Source organism: Thermobia domestica, chromosome 3, assembly GCF_964235325.1.
Source record: "Thermobia domestica chromosome 3, izTheDome1.hap1.1, whole genome shotgun sequence".
NCBI lineage: Eukaryota > Metazoa > Arthropoda > Insecta > Zygentoma > Lepismatidae > Thermobia > Thermobia domestica.
The window spans coordinates 310,764,503-310,778,620 of record NC_137456.1 but is presented as its reverse complement, the minus strand read 5'-3'; the positions used below and the strand labels follow the sequence as shown (position 1 = coordinate 310,778,620).

Here is a 14,118-nt window from a genome sequence, read left to right as displayed (position 1 = left end):
GTATGAAAATGTTCGGACTTAACGACTTCCATTTAACAACCAAAGTTCCGTTTTACACCTTAACCTTCTTCTACAAGGTTTACAGCTCGTTGCAATACTATGTCACAATTCCTTAATTCCTGAGAAAATCGTTTATATTTCCATTTCTTCACATCCTTATTAATAACAAATTCGGATATGATACAATTCATCGATTATAAACACCATTATCTGTTATGAGGTTCTACCCTTGCTATTATCAACTTCAGTATGAAGCACTCTCACACGCATTATACACACCCAACGTTTAGTTCTCAAAATTTCCACTAGTAGCACTGATTAATATTCAATCAAGAGAATCAGCTCAAATGACTTTATTTTCTGTAACGACGTTACACAGTGAAAACCCAAAACTCTTCTAGAGAAAATCGAAGCCGGTTTCGAAAAAAAAAAAAAAAAAGTTTTAGGAGAAAACTGAAATATTGGTTTCTCACTTCTGTAAAAAAGAAAGAAAGAACAAAAAATAGTTTTCTCTATCTCTACTCAAATTATTGTCAAAAAATAAGTTATAGCAAGGATAGACACCATCACTCAATTATTAACAAGTACATGAAATAAATTGCAGTATTTGTACTGTTAAGATGATCTATTAGTCAACACAATGAAATTACAAGAATACTCAATGAGATAATTTGAACAATGCCTTACCTCATGTCATCATTAAGGCCAGTCATTCTGCAAAGTTCCGGCACCAGATAGATAGGCTGTTTCACTCCACGACGTCTGTCTCTTTCTTTAGGCATGGAGACCAACATAGGTTGATGGTCCTGGCTTATTTCTATGTCGTATTTCTGAGACAGAAAAAAAGACAACCAATAGTATATTTTTTGCCAGTAATCTAAAGAATATGTACTTACAATATCTAAATATGTAATACTGACAGTTTTCGATATTGGTGTTAATCTCTACATATCCTAAGAAGAGGATATCAGTTTTCAGATTTTTGTGAACTGTTTTTCCTGATCCTCTGGATTTTCCCTGACAAAAGTTTAATTTTTCCACTTTTTCGTAACCTCATTAACTTAGTTACATACCTAAACTAAATGTAGAGCACTAATGGGTCGGCCTAGAAAACATGCGTGACCAAATGTATGTATGTATATATACTTACAGGGTGTCCCAAAAGTCTCCTGACAAGATAACTGTTATTATCAGAGTTACAACAAAATGTAAGAGAGGAAACCATCTCCAAATATAATGTTTTTAATCTAAAGTGAAGGAATTTTTTAATCGGACGAGCTGTTTGGGCTCTACACTCTTTATGTGCTCAATGTTAAATGAAAATGAAGCTTCACGCTGCCATTTACTTGGACCCACAACATAAATAAAGTTACACTAAAATGTCGATGGCCACCCCCCATTTCAAACAGTAACTTCATCCACTTATATTGTGGGTCCAGGTAAATGACAACGTTGCATTTTCATTTAACATTGAGTACATAAAGAGTGTAGAGCCCGAACGGTTCATCCGATTTAAAAAAAAAAAAATCCTTCACTTTAGATTGGAAACATACTTGGAGATGGGTTTTCCTTTTACATTTTGTTGTAACTTTGATAACAACAGTTACCCTATGTTACGAGACTCTACACAACCTGTATATATATATATACACACACATTTGGTAACGCGTTTTTCAAGCCGATCCATTTAATCGGTCTACACGATACAGAATTATAGACGAACATACATATGGTATTAAGACTATCAGCTGTTGAGGAGTTTTACGGTCCAACTGTCATCAGATATAAACGAAACTTGCGAAATACTTTTTGAAACTACAAAAGAATAATCAAAATCAGTACATATCTGTGTTGAAGTTATGTGTGAGCATGCACACAATGCAGTCGATTAATTACGATATCAACACTATTAACCATTGAGAAGCTTCATGGTCTAGGTCTGGTAACTATAATAATCAGATCCTAATGAAATTTATATGACGCCAAAGCGAGAACATACTTTTTCAAACAAAAAAGTTAATCAACAACATTGGTGCAATGTCGAAATTATGCGTGATCATACTCACAATTATGATATGAACATTGTCAGCCATTGAGAAGTTTCATGGTCTTGTTCGAAAGACTACGGTTCGATCCTCATGGAATTATGTGGAACAAACGGAAAAGAATACTCTTTCAAACAAACAAAAATTAAAAGGAACAATTAAAATCGAAGCACCTGCATCGATGACTTATGCTTGAACATACACACAACATAGATATATAAACGGGTCGAACTGAGAACCTTGTCCTTTTTTTGAAGTCGGTTACAAAGACGTATGTGTGCCAGTTCAGGTCAGAGACTACACCACACACTGTCTACATTAAGGGATTCAAGATGCTGTAACTCAACTGATTTCAGAGGTAAGAACTAACCACAAATCACGGCACAACGGCTCAACACACCTATAATTTTATTACTTCAAAGCACCTCACTATCGAGAACGACTACTTTGTTCCCCTGAAATTAAAGAACTTCTCAATAATTTCCCAGATTTTCCAGGTCCGTGGGAACCCAGTTTATTTATTAAGTAAGCCTAACCTAAAAGAGAACAAGAAAACCAGGTTTATTGCATCATTAACCCTTCAGTGTGTTCTTAATAAGGTGAAAAATCAGAGTGAGTACGAAGATAACTTTGATAATTATTTACTGGAATATTACCGGTAATAATGTGATTCTTCGTACTTCAGAAAGTGACAAACCAGCTGCTGAAATGTCTACGGTAAAAGTTAACAATACACGTACTTAAGTGAGTACGAACTTCAACAATATTATTCGGTTATTCTTTCCCCCTCACATAATTGCATTGTGTGAGATAATTTGGTGGTAAAATGAATTAGAGAGGCTACATTGGTTAATATTGCAAAACTTGTATGTACAGTAGAGCGTCGGTTATCCGAACGTCGGTCAACCGAACGACCGCTTAACCGAACTGTGTACTCGCTCGCACCTGTTACTCTCCCACCCTACCGTCCATCATTCCCCTCACTCCCAAACCAAGTTTCCCACAGTAGTCGCCGCACTGAGCCACCGCTGGCGGAACATTGCTTCTAATGGGGCCTTCATAAGGCGTTGCCTTTGTACGTTACTTTGTAATACGTAAAGAGATGCCTGTTTTTATGAATAAATTTACTGTACAGTACTTCTTTTTGGCAAATAAACATGTACAGTTCGATTATCCGAACAAACCAGTTTTCCGAACACCCATGTCCCCAATTACTTCGGATAATCGACGCTCTACTGTACTATTTTAAAAAATAATGTCATACACGTTTTTTTTTAATCTATCAATAATTAATTTTTCTTACAAATATATTGTACTAGCTGAATGTACGTTCTTCACACGGGTGAAATAGGTTTATGAGAAATTGATTTCATTTGAAAGATGCATTAAACTCCTCCCTCCCTTAGAATGCATATTTCAATCATAATGGAATGGTGAGATGCTCAACCTAAGTGGTAAATATGTTCACTCGTTGTCGAACTGGTTCCAAGTGATTTCTTCTTCCTCTTCTGCTCTAATTCTGACGTTGGACATACAGGGTGTCTACTAAAATTCCAAAATGAAATTTCGTGACTTTTTCGTAAACTTTTCTCTACCAAATTTCACAATTTCCTAACATTCTCAAGAGCGAATTTTCATGCATGCGATAGAAACTTACTTTACTAGGGATTTGGTGGCGTCTAAAGCCAACCATAGACATTTTTGGTGGTGAATTTTGACGTTTTATAAAACGAAATTTTCCAATATGTACTTCCATTTGCACTGTTAAAAAAAAATTGTGACCCAAAAGCTAAATTTCGTGACCGTTTTTTGATTTCGTGACTTTTTCGTGACATTCGTGACTTTCGTGACCGATAGACACCCTGACATAGCATACCTAGTTTTCTTTCCTAAGTTTATTCGTTTCCTCCCTGGCATTGTGTAGTTATGTTGGAAATCTACCAGGGCAGTAAAAAAGTTCCCGGAATGTTGTTTATTCCCACAATATATGTACACATTTACTAATCGCCTTCAAAGTAGGCATCTTCGGAACACACACATTTACCCCACTGCTCCTGCATTGCTGGAAAAATAAATGAACGTCCTCTTTTGGTATTTTCCGAACTTCAGCCGTTATGTTGGTTTTGATCGTCTTCTACAGTAGCGAGGCCAGTTTTTCCTTAAAGCATTATCACCGTAAACTTTTTTAAGGCTATCAAAGTCTTTGAAGCAAATTTCCCCAATTTACACATGACTATCATGTTGGAGCATTGCTTGAACTGCGACATTGTGCCAAGTGACCACCACACACTCTTCCGTTCAGCTACACTACTCGTATACTGCCTGTTATGACTTGTTCACACTTGTCAAATTCATAATTAAACAACCTAAAGACTACTGTAAAAGAGTCATTGTGATTGCTTCATATATACCAAAACTACAGCAATACTCCGGGAGCATATTGACTGTCCTAGTACGTTAGAAACAACAGAAAATATCTTATGACATTGACAGAAAAAGAAAGAAAAAAAAAAAACATTATTGAAATGTAATAATAAATTTATTACTGCAGCGTGAAATTTTGAACTCCCGCTATCAGTGGTCGAAGTGAGACGGTATGCGGTGGTATACCATACCGTCTCTGGTTTTTCGGTAATGAAGACATACCGCCTCTGCTTTTTCAGTGACCAAGACATACCGTCACTGGAAAGTGGATGCTAATATAGCTACGTTTAATAAATCCATTTTTATACACAGTAATTGTCTAATATCTTCGCATGTAAAAATATTTTATTTCCATGTAGAAATAATTTCGAAGATGCCAACACCGACATTTTTGTTATCTTTTCCCTACCTTTGTTTTAAAAATGAGGTGTCTACAAAGAAGTTCACCTAGTTTATATTTTGTTGTGCCATATTTAATTGCTTCTTTCTTATGTATGTGTGTGTGTCTTACTTCAATGCATATAAAAGACATGTTTTGAGCATGAGTGGATTTAGAGATTGCTGTGGGGGGAGGAGGACCTTCTGGGGATTTGGAATCAACTTAGTCGGGAAGGGTGTTCGGGAGTTCTGCGAGAAATTGTTTAAAAATCATTAATATAAAAGCTCAGTTTCTGATCATTTTCGTGTATATCTACGTAATTATCTATAATACAACATAAGGGATTATTTTTTAAAAATCTCAGAGTTGGGACTGGGGCAAAGCCTCTTTCTGTCCCCCTCCACATAACTGCGGAGATCTCCCATGATTTTGTCATTATATAAATAGAAATGCCATCTTTTAGGTAGCATACTTTCACTGTATTTCAACATTTAGATAGCCGGTATGTCGGATCAAAATCGTAATAAAACATACCACTTCTGCTTTTCCTCCACTTCGAACACTGCCCGCTACCCTTTTACTATAAGCAATTTAATGAAATTGGTAATAAAAATTCAATTCAAGGTAAGTACTAACTGTATTCAAAAGTTCATGATTGGTTAAGCCATTCGATCATCATCCGATTGCAAACAAGATTGTATTCATTTTTATTAATAGGAATTGATACAACCTTTTGATAATTTTATATTTTTCTTAGACATAATAACAATATAAAACTTACTTTCTTATAATACGCCTTGTATGTGGTATCTTCTCCATCTTTCATATCAAATTTAGAGCACGGAGTTACTGAGAAGTCAACGTCATCCACACGGTAGGTCTTGTTGCTATATTCTGCCAGAACTATTGCCCCGAGTATGGATTGCTTGAAAATTTTCTGGAAAAATAAAATATTTCTTTTTGGAATACTTGATTTAATTGAAAACATATACTATCCATTTATGAAATAATAAAAAATTGATTAGGTTAGTATAATATACAGGTAAGTTGAAATTACGTAACACTTTCCAATAGACTTTTTTTTTTTTTTTTTAACGGAACGGACAGTAGAAATGTTTTTATCTGTACTGAATTAGTTTTGCAGTAGGTGCTCATTTTTAAGTTGTACTTATCTTCTTTAATAATTTTTAATTACCATGATTCAAATTCCTAGTTAAGGTGCAATATAATGTTGTTAAATGCAGAATTTAATTTTTATATTAGGAATAAAATTATTTTTAAAAAATAAAAATAAACTGTGAGAACAATATATTAATCGTTTTCTCATTTAGTATTTTTTTCCTTTGATACCCGAAATGAAATCTCATTTAACGTCCTACATTTATGCCCTATAGGCTGAAAGAGACGAACTAATAATCGTAAAAAATTGATGGAATGAGAATGTTGGAGATATCCGAGAAAACCTACGAACACAATGCACAGCAATAAAGTAAACACCGTTGTAAGGCCAAGAGTCAATTGCACGGGAGAAGTAACTGCTTACGATCATCTCAACCACTCAACATTAACAAACACTGTTGCTGACAACTCACACGGACTAGGATCGAACCATGGACCCGTCGTACCTGAGATGGATTCCTCTCTGCTGCGAGACTAAATGAAACTGTGCCTACACCTTACCGTGGGATCCGAACCACATGAGCTTCCAAACCCGGGAATCGAAACCGGGTCTCCCGCACCAAAGACGCGTACGCTAACCTTATAGCCACGAGACACATGAGCTTCCAAACCCGGGAATTGAACCCGGGTCTCCCGCGCCAAAGACGCGTACGCTAACCTTATAGCCACGAGAAAGCACCAAGAGTTTTCTTATAATGTAAAACTCTTTACTGATCTGTTGTGATTAGCCTAATTGAACAGGGCGTCTACTAAGATTCCAAAATGAAATTTCCTGACTTTTTCTTTAACCAATCATAAAATTTCCTAACATTTTCAAGAGCGAATTTGGGTGCGAATTGGACCGAATTTTCATCCATGTGATAAAAACGTACTTTGCTTGCGATTTGGTAGCGTCTAAGGTCAACCATAAACATTTTTGGTGGTGAATTTTGACGTTTTATAGAACAAAATTTTCCAATCTGTACTTACATTTGCACAGTTACAAAAATTGTGACCCAAAAGCTAAATTTCGTGATTTTTTCGTGATTTTCATGACCGCTTTCTGATTTCGTGACTTTCGTGACAGATAGGCACTCTGTTGAACAACAATAAAGTTAATCCATATTCAACACCCCTAAATCTTCTCACTTCAAACAAGAGAAATTATTAGAAATTGCGACATATATAGAATCAACTTAGTAATTAAGTAAATAAAGAAGTTAAGTAGCATAATTTCAATTTCAATTCCAATTTATTAAAGACTGAGTTAAGGCTTGGGCCTTATCTTCCACTTGGTCTACTACATAATTAATTGTCAACAATAACAAATGAAGAATAAAATAGAAAAAAGAAAATTACCGAATATGGCAAGAACATTGAAAAGAGAACACATTTAAAAATACAATTGAAAATACAAAATAAAAATAATAATAACAACAGTAATGACCCTATCCTAGATAAAATACAAACCGGAATAAGTATTGATTTAGTTAGTCGTGCTGTAAGTCTGAGACAAGAAACTTTTGAGTTGATTTTTAAACATAGCTATCGAGGATGACTTTCGAGTATCTTCTGGAAGGTCATTCCACAATTTCACTGTGACAGTGAACGAGTTTGACACAGTACAAGTTTTATGAATCGGCAGAGAAAGCAGTGAAATTGTGCCTAATTGACATTTCGTTACTCGTGGTATTGCTTGATAAGCTTGGTACTGATATTGAAAACGCGATCTTAGGTACTTATTTTTTTAAACTAAAATCTTACTAATCTTTAAACTAATCTTAAATAAAGTCGTAAGTAGGTAATATCTACGTCGTACGTTCAATTTCATTCATCCAATTCAAATAATTTATACTAGTAATTCAAATAAATCAATCACAAGTGCTTATACCATCATAGGAATGCTACTAACACAAAGAGAAAGGCAAACAGGTTTGAGGTTTCAAGGTCTTATTAAAATCTTCCCCTTACGCTTTGCTGTCTTTACGACACTAATACAGTACCAGTTTCAAGGCTTAATATGAAATCGAAATTTTCTTAATACATTATTTTTCCTTATTCTTTGCTGTCCCTGTTTTTACTTTTAGGCAAACAGGTTTGAGGTTTCAAGGTCTTATTAAAATCTTCCCCTTACGCTTTGCTGTCTTTACGACACTAATACAATACCAGTTTCAAGGCTTAATATGAAATCGAAATTTTCTTAATACATTATTTTTCCTTATTCTTTGCTGTCCCTGTTTTTACTTTTCAGTTTTATTAGAAGACAATAAAGGTACTTTTATGTCATATTTTCTAGATAGCTTGATTAGAATACACCTTCTCATTCAGAAGATTTATATTCTTATCTACAAGTAGAATTGCAACAAAGGCACATTTCTTTTTCATTCAAGCTATTATATTTTTTTAAGAAGTCTTTGTTTGTATCAAAATATAGTTTGGCAATTTTAGAAGATCAATGTTAAAAGTACCCAGTGTTTCATATCACTTGGGTATCTCTGTTTTTACTTATGACTTTTATTAGGTGACAATAAAGGTACTTTTGTGTCATATTTTCCTCCGTACTTCAATGCACAATATATATACAAATAATAAATAGCTTGCAGTCGTTGATGGGACTGGAAATTCCTGTTAAGTCTTGAAAATACAAACTCTATTGGGTATACGTGTCCAAATGCTAGAACGATCGTTTGTTACGAGGGGTCCCTGATTCGATCCGTGGCCATTTTAAATTTTTAGTAGACATTATGTTTGTGAATTTTCTTGTTCTCTTACTTTCTCATTACACCAATTCTTTCACTCATTCACTTTCATTGATCATACGTATACTTTACCATAAGAGACACAATTGTGAAACGTCAAAGATTTCATTTTCATTTTTACTTTACGTTTGTTTGTTTGTTAGAATTTATATTATCCATTTTCTTTCGTTGACTTTGTTTATTAAGTCATTCCAATTTAAGATTACCATTTTTCTCAAACAAACAAAAGGTTTAATTTGAAAAATACGAATTCATAGATTTTAGTTAAATTCTATGGAACAGAATGATTATGAGATTTCGACACCTTACTTGATGTTGTCTTAATTTATTTATTAACTATTTCTCAGCTGTAAATAACATTTTAGTAAATTTCATTTTACTTTGCTATGAATAAGTAGCTGCTAAGTTCTAATACACTTGATATTCAAAGATTTCTCTATTTCAACATTTGTTTCTACATATATTAAAAAAAGTAATATCCAGGATTAGTAAGAGTAACCTAAGAAAAATAGAGGAAATGTGTGTAGATTAAAAACTGTTATTAAAGTAACACCTTACTCAAACTGTGCACATTACCTGATAGTTCTCAGAGCTTCTCTGCATACATTCTGTCAGTTGGTCGAGAACAGTATCTTGACGCATCACTTTGTGAGTAATTTCTGCACACAGCAAGACTTCATGCTCGTGCTGGCGGATACTTGTGATGTAGCCAGGCCATAATTCAAGTTTATAATCACTGACGTCTACTCTTGTGCGAGGATCAAAGAAGTGTCTGCCAACCAACTGCAAATTCAGGTGATCTAAGCATCTTCTGAGAAGAATGTTAAAAAACTGTAAATAGTGATGGTCTCCTGGAGCAAGATCACCGACCAATCGAATGGTGATTCGTATCTTCGAGTTGTCCGACTGTTTTGTTGCAATCAATTGCAAAGGCTGAAATAAACAATTTACTTTTAAGCTTTCTATTTCAGAATTATAGTTAAATCCTCATTTTAGTTTTTAGAACGCATTAAAATAAATGATAGAAAGAAATTATACATGTAATCAATGACAGAGAAAGTTAAATTGCCTACTTAAAAAGATTAGAACACCGTTTCTTATTCAGAAGCTTTATATTCCTATCTACAAGTATAATTTATTTCTTCAATAGATGTGCAGGTCGGCAAATTCTTTGATCTTCCCCTGCTAGATTTTATAACAATATCCCTTCCTTTCTCCATCTCTTTTTCGACTGTATTTGTGGGGCTGCAATGTCTCAACACTTACTGTGTCTGTCTCTCACTCTCTCTCCCAATACTATCGCAAATGTGAAACAGATGTCAGGCCTCCGCATTTTGCTACAATAGAGTATATAAGAAAACTATACATTTGTTAAACAGCAATCTTCTAATCACAGGACAGTGTTTGGAACTGTGGCAACTAAGTGTTCACGTGGATTTGACAAGCGGCTGTCAAATGCTGGATATGAGGGTTCTGGTTGGCCATTTAGCTATCGGAGGTGTTTTTCACAAGTTCCCGCAGACGATTATTTATTTATGGCATTAGCCACCACTCGTATAATGCGGCACCCTTTACATACAAACTGTACATCTATTGAAGAAATAAACTATAGAATTGCAGCAAAGGCGCATATTCTATTTCCCATTCAAGGTATTATTTTAGAAGTCTTTGTGTCAAAAATATATCATAAGACGAAGGCCAATTTTAGTATACAGGGTGGTAGATAACTCCACTGAAAAACTTTGGGAGGCGGTTCCTTATACGAGATGAAAGAAAAAAGTTCTAATAAACATGGGTCGAAAAACATCTTTCAGTTATGAACTACCGAAAATTCGAAATATCACGTTTCAAAACGCCCTGGTTTAGAAACCATAGGGCCTATCCCAAGCGGTTTAAGGAATTACACAGGAACTGGTACGCTTTATCTAAATATCCATGTTTCAGAATTCACCGGTACCAGCGAAACGAACGCACCATTATGTCTTCCTTTTTACAGTTCCTTTCACCGATAACGGAGGATGGTAAAACATGGATATTTAGATAGAACACATACTAGTTCCTGTGTAATTCCTTAAACCGCTTGGGATAGGTCCTATAGTTTCTAAGTTAGGGAGTTTTGAAAAGCGATTTTTCGTATAAGTAATCACCTCCTAAAGTTTTTCGGTGGATTTACCTACCACCCTGTATATTTTTTCGGCAGTCTGTCATAAACAAACCGATACAGAATGGTTAAATTTGTCAACTCTTTCTGAATTGATACAATTATGCAACTTTCGAGAGGTAGTGCAATATAATAATTCAACTGTATTCCAAAGGAAGACAAAAGGGATCTGAAAGTGCTAAAAATCGGAACTTGAATTTTATCACATGTTTATTTATTTAAAAGTGTCAGTTCATTCCAATCGCTTCTTATGTAGCTTAACGATTATTTAGTTATCTGTTTCATAAAAGTTTAGATTCGTTAAATTACATACAAGGTTCACACTGAAATTCTGGTATTGATCTCCCTGAATTTCCATTACTGAACTAATAAAATTTCTCTGTGTCGCGACACCGTGAACACTATAATTTATGGTTAGGTTAAAAAAAAAAAATCTTAGTCGACTTTCATTATCCCCACAGCCGTCCAATGCTCTCCTTTTTTATTATTTAAATACAGTATAAGTTTACTTTCATACTGTAAATACTTATTATAAATAAAACTTCCTATATTTGGAATACAATAAAACACTAGTACACTAACGGAAACTTTAATCTTTTTGCATTCTGAATACACTTACAAACCTAACTTATATTTTTCTGTTGCATTTGACTTTTTTTTTTTTTTTTTTTAAGTTTGATATTTTGATAGTTTTCGGGGCTCCTCAAGCATTCTTATTTCTATGACTGAAAAAAAGAAAATTATCTTTATTTCTAAAGATAATTTTCTATTTTCAACCTTTTTCTTATCGTCTTTTTGAATTTGTTTTGATTCTTTGAGGTGTTCTACATACCATCGGCGTTCAGGCAGAAGTCACGAACTCCAAAAACATACGAGAAGTCAATAACTCCAAAAACATAGGAATAGAGTTAGGTACTTTTTCCAGTACGAGGACTATATACAAGGTGAAATACACGCTGTTCTAACACTGTCAGGCTAGATGTAGCAGATTAAATTGTGATGCTAAGCGTGATTATCCTTAACTTAACAATGCCATCTGCTACATCTAGGCTCGTAGTATGTATCAGAACGTCATATATTTCACCTTGAATATCTTCTTCGTACTGGAAGAAGTACCTAACTCTATTGGTATGTTTTTCGAGTTAGTGACTTCTGCCTGAACGCCGATGATATCTTCTGTAGGCAGCTATATATATATCTTTGGCTCTTCTATGTAATATAGCTATTTCCCTGACTTTCGGCATATGTTAGAAGCATTACTCAAATTCCGTTTCACTGACATTTCATAACATTCAAAGACAGTGTGAACACTGAAATGGGTTATCTCACAGTAAGGGATGGTTTGTCAACATGCTTCACAGATGAAAGGAGAAAACAACCGATTTAAACTTAATTCTACACACCAAATCATCTGTAGGTGCGAATTCAGTAACATACAAAGAATAAAAAAGTGATTGATTGGACCGGAACTCGAACCCGAGATCTCCAGTATACCGTGCTGATACGTTAACCACTACGCCACTTAGTCCACTTCCGAAAACAGCCAAACACCCTCTCACTTCTGTAGTCTGTGCTCTCCACTCAGACCACATAGCTTGTACGACAGCCTAGCTAGCTGCTACGCTTGGACAATCCATGGTCCATATATTGAGAACACCTTTTGACAGTTGAGATTTTATACATTAATGACAGAACAGGGTGTCTACTAAAATTCCAAAATGAAATTCCGTGACTTTTTCTTCCCCAAACCATAAAATTTAGCAACATCCTCGAGAGCAAATTTGGGTGCGAATTGAGCCGAATTTTCATGCATGCGATAGAAGCGTGCTTTGCTTGCGATTTGGTGGCGTCTAAAGCCGACTATAGACATTTTTGGTGCTGAATTTTGACGCCTTATAAAACAAAATTTTTGCTTGCGATTTGGTGGCGTCTAAAGCCGACTATAAACATTTCTGGTGCTGAATTTTGACGCTTTATAAAACAAAATTTTTCAGTCTATACTTATATTTGTACAGATGAAAAAAAAAAAAAATTGTGACCCAGAAGCTAAATTTCTTGACTTTCATGACTGTTTTCTGATTTCGTGACTTTTTCATGACTTTCGTGACCGATCGACACCCTGCAGGAGGAAAGAACCGATTTAAACTTACTTTTACACACCAAATCCAAATCCACGATTCTGGTTCACGGATGTTATGTTTCCTAAAGTACATATTAATTTAGCCGGCAGTAAGAGAGTGTTGAATTTTTTGAATTCCAAGCTTTTTTGGTGAAGAGCAATAATATCTATTTGGTATACCTATTTTGAGATAATTTATCTAACCGTAGTGCCTAATAAAGAGAAGTAGGCTGTTTTAAATCTGACATATACATCATGGACTTGTATATCGTAGGTAAATTGCTTAGAACCAACACAAACTGAAGTGATTACTTTATAGAATTCTATGCAGCAGTTTTACTAAAACAATTCACCATTAATTCATTTTAAAGACATTAAAATTATTCATTATCGCCACAATAAAGTTACACTGCCCTTCAACTGCTTACTTATTTGCATGATATAATGAACCAGATTATTAGTTTTCTACTACGAATTTTACATCTTACAAAACAGCAAACATCGAACCGAACTATTAACAGTTTTCTAAATGCAGAATTTATCCTATGAGGGAGGATCAGAAACTGTTACAAGGTCGATATATTTCTGCAGTTTCGTTTTATACAGGAATGAGGAATGTGTGGTAATTTTAATACACGGAGTTGGCAACTGTGCAGTTTCAGACATCCGCCACTTCTGGCGCTAGTTTCAAGTAAACACTATGACGACTCCTTTGGAAAACTGGTTTCGCAAAGAAATCCGCTGTTATTCGATTTCTGTGGTCGAAACATGTAACCGCGGCTAAAATTCACAGACAGCTGGTAGAGCTTTATAGAGAGTGTAATGTCTCGTCAGCATATCGCACAATGGTATCGAAAGTTTGCGACTGATAAGAGAAAACCGAGCCCAGAAGACCCCCATGCTGTTGAAACAGTTTCCCTGAGACATTATCGACCATTCTCCCTATAGCCCGTACATCAAGCGACTTTCACCTGTTCCCGCACTTGGAAGGAGCAACTAGGAGGTCATCGTTTCGCTTCAGACGAGGAGGTGAAACACTTCGTGACAACCTGGTTGAACATGCAATGACAGAA

At 35.0% G+C, this 14,118-nt stretch overlaps 1 protein-coding gene across 3 annotated transcripts in view; it reads right to left on the bottom strand.

Annotated features, from left to right (window-relative positions):
• The window catches only part of LOC145681145 (piwi-like protein Siwi), a 72,725-nt gene that overhangs the window by 40,720 nt on the left and 17,887 nt on the right, over positions 1–14,118 (bottom strand). For all 3 annotated transcript variants that reach the window (XM_081752582.1, XM_081752583.1, XM_081752581.1), the window contains 3 exons: positions 9,342–9,698; positions 5,630–5,785; positions 688–830 (listed from right to left, as the gene is read on the bottom strand). In XM_081752582.1, the coding sequence (XP_081608708.1) occupies positions 688–830; positions 5,630–5,785; positions 9,342–9,698 (656 nt within the window). The remainder of the gene's footprint in view (positions 1–687; positions 831–5,629; positions 5,786–9,341; positions 9,699–14,118) is intronic.